Genomic DNA, 12,140 nt, shown 5'->3' with positions numbered 1-12,140 from the left:
AAGATTCCTAAGAAATAATTTTGAAAAGGTGGTGCTTTAGCTTCATACTCCCTGAAAAATATCCATTGTGTACCCTGAAGCAGCTTACCACTTGCTTGCCTGGACATGTAAGCAGGGGAGATTGTAACAAGCCTGTCTTATATGTATAGTTTGTCTTCCACAAAGCAGACTGAGTACATTCTCAAAGTAACAGCCATTTGGCTGTTTTGAAGGTTAGATAGTTACTTTTGTATTTTTTTTCTGTGCCAAAATCTATCTTAATCAACATCGTTTATGAGTAGAGGATGCATGTGTATGTTTGGTGTGTACACTTCATCTATATCCCATTTTGTTGAAAGATCAACTTTACTTGCTGAATAGATTCCAACTATAATTTTCTCAGCATTTGGAAGTTCAAAATATAAGGAACCATTTAAATATAAAGCAGAGAGTAAGTAATGCTGATTGTCCTTCCCATTTTTAAGGCCCAAATTGAGATCCGTCAATCATTCATCATTTCACTCATTCGTGAATTTAATACATATTATCAAGAACCTACTTATCATCTTTTCCAGAACATCATGAGCTCTTTTCAGATCTGTAGCATTTATAGTCAGTACCTCACATTTTTGTGGTGACTTCTATACTGACTTGAATTGTTCTGCCATGGACATGTGCTGGTCTTGATGTTTTTAACTGGTTGGGTTCTCTAGAGGAAAGCCCTAGCCTTATGGTGATTTCATATCCTCAAAGCACCCGGTATAGTTTTAGGTTGAAATATAGTAGGCACTTGACAGTTGATTGATTTTTATGATTGGGTTTTCAGATATACTTACTTACATTTTTTCCGTTCTTTAGTTTCCCTCAGCCTTTTTCAAAGGAAGGGTAAACATGTGTGCTGCATTTTGCTATGAGGTTTTAAAGTGCTGCACGTCGAAGATTAGCTCAACCAGGAATGAAGCATCTGCACTTTTGTATCTTCTGATGAGGAACAACTTTGAGTACACCAAAAGGAAAACCTTTTTGAGGACACATCTGCAGGTCAGTGAAAATCGAAGCTCCTCTTTCTTCTATTCAATCTTTAGCCTCTAGATCAAGATCTAGAACTACCCAGTCCGATACAATAGCTATTAGCCACATGGGCCATTTAGCGCTTGAAATGTGGCTAGTCCGAATTGAGATGTGCTGTAAATATAGAATACACATTGGCTTTTTTTGTGTGTGTGTGTGAGGAAGATCAGCCCTGAGCTAACATCCATGCTAATCCTTCTCTTTTTGCTGAGGAAGACCAGCTCTGAGCTAACATCTATTGCCAATCCTCCTCCTTTTTTTTCCCCAAAGCCCCAGTAGATAGTTGTATGTCATAGTTGCACATCCTTCTAGTTGCTGTATGTGGCACGCGGCCTCAGCATGGCCAGAGAAGCAGTGAGTCGGTGCGCGCCTGGGATCCGAACCCAGGCCGCCAGTAGCGGAGCGCGCGCCAAGCCATAGGGCCGGCCCCACATTGGCTTTTGAAGACTAAGTAGAAAAAAAGGTAAAATATCTCAATTGTTCTATGTTGACTATATGTTGAAATGATATTTTGGATATATTGGGTTAAGTAAAATATATTAAAATTCGCCTGTTTTTATACTTCTTAATGTGACTACTGGACAATTTAAAATGACATATGTGGCTCACATCATATTTCTATTGGACAGCACTGCTCTAAAGCATAGGTGTTAAGAGTGTAGACTAGTTCAGGTTGCAGGACTGCCACACACTGTGACCTTGAGCAAGTTACTCCCTAAGTCTCTCCGTGCCTCAGTTTCTTCATATGTAAAATAGTGGTAAATATTTGTACCTACCTCATAGGGTTGTTGTGAGAATTAATGAGATGATTAAATAACAAACAAAACACTTGTTAGATATTCCATAACAGGTAATACAGTCTTTTTTTTTTTATGTTCCAGCATGTCCAGTTAGTGAAAAAATGAGAGAAGTCTCAAAGTTCAGTGGAGAGCATGAACTTCAGAATCAGACCTACCTGGGCTTGAATCATAGCTCAGCTACTTACAGTGTGAGCCTAGGCAAATTACTCAATCTGTCTCAGCTATTTGCCTCATCTGTAAAATGAGGCCAAGTATATTTCACCTTGCAGAGTTATCATGACGATTAAAAACAAAGTGTGTGTAGTGCAGGCATGATGCCTAGCACGTAATAGACCCTTAGCACGTGGTAGTTGTTGTTCAACATCTCCATATTTTTTTGCTTATGTGATGAAACAGTTCTGAACTTAACCACAATTGGGACTTCTTGGCTCAGTAGGCCGCTTTGTAACATGGGAAATCCTTGATCATATTTATATCTTCACTGCCATGGTCTGTCCAATTGGAGTTGTTTATTGGAGACTGGGTTATAAATGGAGAAACAGCCATAAGCAGCTTTTTAGAAATGTCGTCAGTAATGTAAAAATCTGATAGAAGTATATACTTCCTGTAAAAATCTGTTCTATAGTTACTTTTGGATACTAGGGCCAGCATTACATATTAGGGCTTTTACTATTCGCTTTTATATGAGGTGTCACTCGAATACCACCTTCCCCCAAAACATTTCTGCAATTAGTGTGCAATATGCCAGAAATTCCCCATTAGAGTCCATTCTTCTGGGTCAAAGCATCAATTCTCTCAAATCCTTTATTCAAATATAAATGAATTAATAAATGTAAAGACTTATAACCATGTCTGGCATATAGTAAGTGATCGATAAAGAGTTAACTAGTATTATTATGATTATGATCTCTTTTGTCCTCATAACAGCTCTATAAAGTAGATGTTATCATCTCCATATTACAAATGAGGAAAATGAGGCACAGAAGGGTTAAATAACTTTTCCAAAGCCACACAGTGAATAACTGATAAAGTCAAGATTTGACTCTAAGGTAGTTTGACTCTAGAGGCTGCACTCATAGCTCCTACAGCATCCTGCTTCCCAGGATCAGGGGTAAAGCATCCAGCCATTAACGCCTTAGCATGAGTCATTTAGGCATTCATCCAAGGAATCCTGAGAGATTAAAAAGCACCATCAAAGGCCGTGACATAGGCTGCTGTCTAAACTAGGTAGGCCCTAGTCAGAAATAAAGAAGGGAGCTAAGGTGCTGGAGTTGGGGGTTCAGCACACAGAAATAGACTAGTGAAAAGGAATGAGAAACCATTAAAGAAAAGCATTATTTCTTCCCAACTTTGCCATAGTTACTTACTGCCTAGCAAGCATATTCAAAGTGGAGACCTGACCACCATTGTATCAGTTCACCATTATGAAAACAGCTTTAGATCTAGCTGTGCTATGAGTTTTTAAAAATTTTTCACATCGAACCAAGAAAAGTCCCAATAAAATTTGAAGTTATTTTAGTAGAAGAATTTAAACCCCTCATGTATGAAGAAAATAGATTATGATGGAACTGTGTAGAATCTTTAAAAGAAGCATTTCATATGAGTGCTTATGGGCTTATACAATAATTAAAATAAGCAACATTTGTTCAAAAGACATTTGAAAAACAGTGTTTGCTTCTTCCCACAGATAATAATTGCTGTAAGCCAGCTGATAGCTGATGTAGCACTAAGCGGAGGATCAAGATTTCAGGAGTCTTTATTCATTATCAATAATTTTGCAAACAGTGACAGACCTATGAAGGTATGTTCTCACTTCAAGTAATAAATTAGAACCACTTTCACTGTCAGGGAAGTTTACACTCCTGAACTGTCATTGGATTCACAATTTTTGATAGTGTAGAGTGTATAGAATGTGAGCTTCATGAGTCAAGGCTTTGTCTTGTACACCACTGTATCTCTAGCACCTAGAACACTGCCTGGTACATAGCAGATATTCAATATTAGTTGAATGGATGGATGAATGACTATTCTATGTATACATAGTTGTTATGGTTAGTAGGATTTGAAATTTTTTCTGGGCTTGATTTCTAAAGTTGCTCAGAAAAGAAAAGGATCCTTTCTTAGCAGTTGTTACCATGTATAATATTGGTTAATTAAGCATTGAGTTTGAAATTTCACTTCTTAGAGTAGCTAACAGCTGCCTGATCCATTGCCAACAGATAAGGAATTCGTTATTCCTCAGAAGGGATTCATTAGTTGATGATTTTCTGAGTTTCAAGAGTCAGCTGTTAACTGATTGTGGCTTGCCATAGATACTTATTGATAAACCCAAGCCCAAGACTGTTGTTCTTAGGCACCAGCTGGCTGAGGCCAAGCCTGAGACCCTGACCACCATTCCTCTTTCTTACCCATCTGCTTAAAACCTATAACGTTGTAAAAATTCATTTGTTGTTTTATTGCATGGAGAGCAGGTTCTGATCTTCAGTGATACGTGTGTCTAAAGGAAGAAGAATCCTTTGCTAATAGAGGACTTTTCCTCCCAGAGGAATCATCCCCTTCTTGGGAAAGGTCATCTTCCAGCATAATTTGACAATATTGTGTAAAATCTGAAAAAAAAAACCCTCTCAGTCACAGCATACTTGATGTTTGGGACGTGTAGAATCTATGTACCAAAAAATATTCCCATAGGAACGTTGCTTAGACTGAAAAAAAACACTGAATAATGCCAGCCATTCTCAGGCTGGGAAAATTTGCTTTTCAGCCAGTTCTACTGGTTCCCTAGGGGGATCAGTATCTGCTCCAACTAATCCCATGAGGACAGAAACAGCTTATGTCATTTAGGATCTTTTACTCCTACTCTAAGAGTTTATTTTACCAGTTATTACCATCCTTAATTCCATGTTATATAAAAGTTGGATTAGCAACTTTTTCAAAGTAAATGGGGTCTGTTTTGACTCTCCTTGATAGGATGTCTTTTTTGTGACTCATTTCTGAAATGACCTAGTTTTATTCTTCTAGGGCAGTCATTACCAATCAACTCTATTACAACAATGTATGCCTTTCCCCAGTAAATGGAGTCTCTATTCATGTATAAGAGGGGATTTTGTATGTATAATTATTATTTTTAAAGGGATCAAGAAGACACTTTTTAAAACTGTTTCCTCCAGATTTGATTATATTCACACCAAAAAGCTCCCTAATCCCTCTGCCTGTTCTTGACTCATCTTCTCTCAATCCTACAATTGTGATTACTCCAGTGGGGTTAAGAGGAAGTGATAGGACTTTCTTAATAGTGGCCAGGATAAAGAGGAAACTCTAACTTAGTGATTTTGGGGGACAAAAACAACACTTTGAGAGAGGTCAGTAATTTCTTTAAACTCTTTAAGAGTGTTTTGTGATTCATAACCTCTTATTTGTATAAGTGGAAATCTTTGCAGTGTGGTTTTTACCTTAGTGTGTGTGGTGGTCAGTGGATGGGATAGGTACGCTTGTCAGTATGGAAGAGTGGCTAAGATCACTAGCTCTGGAGCCAGACTGCCTGAGTGTGAATCCTGTCTCTACCACTTACCAACTGCGAGACTTTGGCCAAGCTTCTTAAATGCTGTGTGCCTCAGTTTTCCCATTGAGAAAATGAATAATAATAGTACTTAATTCATAGGGTTGTTATAAAAATTAAAACATGTAAGGCACGTAGACCACTGCCTGATGCATAGTAAGCTGTCAATTTTTAGTTGACATAATAATGGCGAATATAAATTACTCTCATGGCTGTAGAATTCACAGTGGAGGAGCTGGGGTTCAAAGCTGGGTAGTCTTGCCCCAGAGTCCATGCTTTTACGTGTTGTGAATATAGTGCCGTCAAATATACAGCCTTTGAAGGCTGAGCTAGTTGGATATTTTTAAAAGAATTAATTTAAAGCTCTTTCGATATGCCACATGCCAAGAACCAAGAACCAAATACCAAGAACTGTAACAAGGAGTAAAAATCATATGTTATTCCCATGATTGGGTGCCAAGGCTTAGAGTAACTACATCAGTAATACTGATAAACATGTCTTTCTTTTGTTTGTTTTGAAATTAGGCAACTGCTTTTCCCACAGAAGTCAAAGACTTGACCAAGAGAATCCGTACCGTTCTTATGGCCACTGCTCAAATGAAGGAACATGAGAAAGACCCTGAAATGCTAATTGATCTCCAGTATAGCTTAGCCAAGTCCTATGCAAGCACTCCAGAGCTCAGGAAAACCTGGCTTGATAGCATGGCGAAGATTCATATAAAAAATGGAGATTTTTCAGAGGTGACTGCCTAAGGCTTTATTCTAAACACAACCCTGCCAACCCCCTGCAGCACGTTCTGACAGTCCTTTCTTTGTCCTCCTTTTTCAGGCAGCAATGTGTTATGTCCACGTAGCAGCTTTGGTTGCAGAGTTTCTTCATCGAAAAAGTAAGATATTTCTGTTCTTAGAGATGGGGAGAATTTCAGTTAGCACAATTGTTTTTGTCTTTGTAGCTTGGAACTATGAATGTGATATGATTGAGCTCTGAAAAATATGTTCACCTTTAGCCTCATTCAGTGTTAAACAGAAGTTGTTATAAAAGAAAACTGGATTGTTCATTTTGCCTTCTGCTTTCATGAAGAGTACAAGAATAAGTTAAATAGTACAGGGCCAGGCCTGAATCCCAATGTTTATTTTCCAAGACTGTGTCTCTGGAAGACTGCCACAAATTAAATTCTTCTCAAGGCTCCTGAGAAGCTCTAGATAATACAAATCACTTATTTTCCCCTCATCTGCCTCAGCTTCACCAGCAACTGCCCACAGATGATTTCTACAGCCACTTTAGTGCAACAGTACCTTGCTGTTAAAAGGAAGTCAGCACATCAGCAAGAAGGCTGAATGAGACATCCCTTGTTGTGTACCTCCCTCCACAACAGTTTGGCATCCATCCATGGGCAAAATGCCTTTGTGGGAGCTGTGGGATCCAGCACCGTGTGCTAAGAGACATATGAGGAATCTCGCCCCACTGTGTATCAGATAGTGGGGAGACAGACCTTGGACCTGCCTGTGGACCCTGCAGTGGCCCATGAATGGGCTTCAGCCCCTCTCAGCTGCAGTCTGGGAGCTCCTGGAGAACACTGTCTTAGATAATCACCCACGGATGACAGAGCCTTGGTGGAAGTCCAGGAGTCAGTGGAGAAATTCCAGCATGCCATTAGAGAAAAAAAGAAAAAAAAAGAAAGAAGTTTGGCTGTATTGGAGGAGGTAAGAGGAACAGTTTGACTTGACTTGTGTCACCCCTTTCCCAAAGTGGCACAGCTCAGTGCCAAAAGAGATCTTCTCGCCCGTGATTTCTTCTGCGGGGGAAAGTGAGAGCATGTGAGTGAGCACCTAGCTTCCCTAGCAGTACAGGATACTGCCAAAGAGGCCCATTTCTCTCTTGCCCCATTCAGAGTACTGAGTTGTGAGCTACGTGACTGGGGAGTGGGAAGAGGCTGCAAGAGCAGCAGATAGGACTCTTAGAGGGCATTAAAGGGACACGAATCCTACTAACCACATCACAGACTCCATCAAGCAGCCCACCAACAAGCCACGAGGGACACTTAGCCCATGGATCCCCCAACTGGCCCACGGGCACCCCCAGTGCTCCATGTGCCTCAATCACATACTCCCCTATCCTATAGCTGTGTCCCTATGCACGTTTCTGATGGCAGTGAGAGCAAGCTTTGGCAGACAGCTAGTGAGCACATGCAGAAAGCCAGCCAGAATCTGTAGGCCAGGGAGAGACCACGATGTGGTCTTTAGCACCACATTTGGGAAAGCAAAAGGGAGGCTGTTAGCACCTGGCCTGGTGTGTTGCATGATGGAGAGAAGGCGTACAAGCTTAAGATTTCTGCCACAAGAAATGTGGAGCAGGTGTATCCACGGAAGATCTGTGAAAGCCTCAGAACCCCAAGCACAGCAGATGGAAGGTATTTCTCTCCCAAAGTCAGTCAGTAAAGATGATTGGAGATGACTGCTACTTCAGATGTGAAGACAGCAATGCAAGACTTCAAGGAATGACACCACCAAAGGATCACAATAATCTTTCAGTAACCAAGCTCAAAGGCATGGAGATCTACAATTTACCTAATAAAGAATTCAAAATAGCTGTTTTAGGGAACCTCAATGAGCTACAATAAAACAGAAGGACACTTCAACAAAATCAGGAAAACAATACATGAACAAAATGAGAAGTTAAAGAGATAGAAATCATAAAAAAGGACCAAACAACTTCTGGAGCTGAAGAATGCAATGAATGAAGTGAAAAATGCAATAGATACCAGCAGAATGAATAAAGCAGAAGAAATAATCTGTGAATTAGAAGACAGAACCTTTGAAATTATCCAGTCAGAGGAGAAGAAAGCAAAAAGAATGAAAGAGGGAAGAAAGCCTACGTGATCTATGGGATACCATCAAAAGAAACAATCTGCAAATTACTGGAGTCCTAGAAGGAGAAGAGAGAGAGAAGGAGAGAGAAAGCATATTTAAAGAAATAAGGGCTGAGAACATCCCAAATCTGGGGAGACGTTTGGACATCCGAGTTCATGAAGCTCATAGATCCCCAAACTCAACATAAAGAGGTCTTCTCTAAGACACATTATAATAAAACTGTCAAAAATCAAAGAGAATCCTAAAGGCAGCAAGAGAAAAGCAGCTTACAACTTATAAGGGAATCCCCATAAGGCTGTCAGTGGATTTCTCAGCAGAAACCTTACAGGCCAGGAAAGAGTGGGATGATATGTTCAAAGTGCCGAAAGAAAAAAAACCTGGCAACCAAGAATACTCTATCCAGCAAAGTTGTCCTTCAGAAATGAAGGACAGATAAAGACGTTCCCAGGCAAACAAAAGCTGAGGGAGTTGCATCACCACTAGACCTGCTGTACAAGAAATGTTGAAAGAAGTTCTTCAAGCTGAAATGAAATTAGTAACTAATTAGTAACATGAAAACACATGGAATGGATTCATATGAATGGATAAAGAACATGTGGTGTATATATATATACACACACAATGGAATATTATTCAGCCATGAGAAAGAACGAAATTCTGCCATTTGTGACAACATGAATGGACCTTGAGGGCATCATGCTGAGTGCAATGAGTCAGACAGAGAAAGACAAATACTGTATAATCTCACTTATATGTAGAATCTAAAAAAGCTAAACTTGTAGAAACAGAGAGTAGAACGGTGGTGGCCAGGGGCTGAGGGTGAGGGGAAGTGGGGAGATGTTATTCAAAGGGTACAAACTTCCACTTATAAGATGAATACATTCTGGAGATCTAATGTACAGCATAGTGATTATAGTTAATAATACTGTATTATATACTTGAAAGTTGCTGAGATTGCAGATCTTAAATGTTCTCACCCCCCAAAAAATGATAATTATGTGTGGTGATTAACACTACTGTGGTAATCATTTCACAATATATACATGTACCAAATCAGCACACATACCTTAAATTTACACAGTGTTGTGTATCAACTATGTCTCAATAGAGCTGGGGTTGGGAGAGAAACTGAAAAGAAAAGAAAGAAAAAAAAGGAGTCATGGTCTTGAAGGGCTTCAAGATCCAGCAGGTCTATTTCAGGAATCTGCCTGAAAGCTTCCCTTTCAAAAACAGTATTGTTGACTACTGTAACAACTATTCAAATAGTAAAACAGTTGAGTTAGGTTTAAAAATTGATTGGCAAGCCAGCCCTGATGGCCTACTGGTTAAAGCTCGCTGCTCACTGCTTCGGCAGCCCAGGTTTGCTTCCTGGTCACGGAACCACACCACCTGTCTGTCAGTTGCCATGCTGTGGCAGTAGCTCACATAGAAGAACTAGAATGACTTACAATTAGGACATACAACCATGCACTGGGGGTTTGGAGAGGGAAAAAAAAAGAGGGAGATTGGCGACAGATGTTAGCTCAGGGGGAATCTTTCCCTGCAAAAAAAAAAAAAATTGATTGGCAATGGACATTGCAAAGAAATCTCCCACTATCTGTCATAGTGGCCAATCTACTTTCTTTAAGGCAGTTGAATGAGTAGCATTAGGGCAAACTGAAACCATCTTGTGGGAGTCATGTCACTCTGGTTTTGGCTATGAGAACACAACCATGTTTCGTTTTGTTTTGTTTTGTTTTGTTTTTTAATTCCAGAATTCCTACGGTTAACTATTTATCTTTCATTTCACATCTAAGGCTCAGTGTCTGATTGCCTCCTATTCCACCCATGTGGAGAGTCTTTTTCTAAAAAGAGTCCTCCCAAACATGGTATCATGACTAAAATGCAGATTCATTTTACTTGCATTTAAAATTAATACTTTCTGTTTGATACTGAAATTCTTTGAACAATCCATGTGTTTGAAATTGGTACACTCTGGTTTTCTCCTTTTAGTACATATGTGGTTTTAAAATGGAGAAAGAAATTATCAGAAGTCCCTGTTTGAGGTTTTTTCTCTATATCACTGGTCTGCCTGTGAAATTGCAGTAAAAATAAATATTGAAATTGTACGCCTACAATTTCAAATAAACTAACGAATATGAGAACCCTAAACATGGTACTAAATAAATTTTCAGGTGTATCTTTCAGATAAATTAGATTAATATTATCTCATCTTTTTAATTAGTAGAAATCTAAAATAAGAGTTTTATGTCTACTAAGTATAAAACTATGTCCTTTAGATACTGAAAATAGTTAAATATATTAAAATATTTCCCTAGAGTTTTTTTCACAAGTGCAGAGACTTAAAACTAAGCAAAAATCAAGAATTACCTCCATTATCAATCCTTAAGCTTTAGAAATATAACTATAGGATTGGACAAATTAGCAACTAAAATAGAATATAAATATTGCTGTGGTTTTTTGGACATTAGCTTGAGGCACCTAGCCTGAACACCAAATAATGTAACATGTTTCAACAAGTGGAAATAGGGCTTTTAACGAGTCATTTAAATATTTCATAATACCTTCAAGGTTTTTTAGAATTTATCCTTTATAGAAATCAAAGAGTCCATCTCTGAGTAGGAAAAAATAATGTTTTGCATTTTACACAAAAAATAATGTTGAATTTAGGGCAAGTTTACATATTTATTTATAAGTGCCATCTATTTTTAAACCTGGAAAATTCTACTTGCTTAAACTAGAAAACCTTATTCTAAAACGGTGACAGTATTAAAATTCTCAGGGTTTTTCCCCTTAGCTTCAATCATTCAAATGATCCAAAACACCTTCTTTTGTTCATTAGCTGATTAAACTAGAATAGTTATACTAATTTAAAACACAAGTCAAAAACTTGATCTGTTAACCTGTCATTCAGTCTGAGAACTCCATGATCTAGATAAGACCTGGATATTCACAGAGGAAATAAAAATACATTTGAGTGCAGAACTGGAAAAAAAAGTTTTATTTACACTTAAGACAAACTTCTTTAACAAAAATAATTGAGCAATTCTAGAACCCTTTGTTTTCTATCATTGTGTCCTTTGATAATGAAGGCAAAAGAGGAGTTAGAATATATTTTAAATCTCTGACGTATCAATTGCCAAAACTTTTCTGTTTTCTCCAAGTCCTATGCCATTTCTCTTGAAGTCATTATAAAGCATTGTTTTTAATCAAGATGGAATGACATACTACTTACCAGCTGATGCACTGGAGACAGATGTTCTCCTGTTTAGAGTTCTCAAAAAAAAAATAATTTGTCCCATTGGGTGGTTGCCTAAGGAAGCAAGGGCTTGGGCCCCTGCCCCGCAGGGGAGACTACAGAACACCAATGAGGGACCATTTCTAAATGGTTTTTATCATGTTTCAGGCACTGAACTGAAAGGGAAAGGGGAGGGAGATGTGCAGTTCTCCTTGCCCTACTCCCACCCTCAAACTTCTTGCTCTTTCTACCAGAGAGACCTTAAGGATTATCATTCTCTTCCTTGTACCTAAGTTACCGCTGGTGGTGATACTGGGTGTTACTTACTCCCAGCCTAAAAAAATATAAAATAAAAGACAGATCTAAATTTCCTCATTTCTCTTTTGTCTGAGAACCTCAAAATGGTTTCGGTCTCATTCTCTGGAGGCTAGACTTCGTATACGTCTCCCTCTTTTCTTCCTGAGAGAGAGCACAGCTGTTTTCCTGCAGGGAAGACAAGAGTCAAGTCTCTGCATTCTTCCACCACCACATAGCATTGATGGTCAGCAAAGCTTTAGGCCTGGAGGGCTCCCCTATCAACCCAGAAAAAGGGATTTCCTTTCCCATAGAGTCTGCTCTTTTCCTT

The 12,140-nt window shown here is 38.8% G+C and overlaps 1 protein-coding gene across 2 annotated transcripts in view; it reads left to right on the top strand.

Moving 5' to 3' along the window:
• Window positions 1-12,140, top strand: part of DOCK11 (dedicator of cytokinesis 11) — a 170,909-nt gene that overhangs the window by 132,326 nt on the left and 26,443 nt on the right. For both annotated transcript variants that reach the window (XM_004442252.3, XM_087427695.1), the window contains 4 exons: window positions 838-1,020; window positions 3,538-3,651; window positions 5,932-6,147; window positions 6,236-6,293. In XM_004442252.3, the coding sequence (XP_004442309.1) occupies window positions 838-1,020; window positions 3,538-3,651; window positions 5,932-6,147; window positions 6,236-6,293 (571 nt within the window). The remainder of the gene's footprint in view (window positions 1-837; window positions 1,021-3,537; window positions 3,652-5,931; window positions 6,148-6,235; window positions 6,294-12,140) is intronic.

The sequence above is a fragment of the Ceratotherium simum genome, chromosome X (assembly GCF_057802395.1).
Source record: "Ceratotherium simum simum isolate JZ-2026a chromosome X, ASM5780239v1, whole genome shotgun sequence".
Taxonomy (NCBI): domain Eukaryota; kingdom Metazoa; phylum Chordata; class Mammalia; order Perissodactyla; family Rhinocerotidae; genus Ceratotherium; species Ceratotherium simum.
This window is presented reverse-complemented; position numbering and strand designations above follow the sequence as displayed.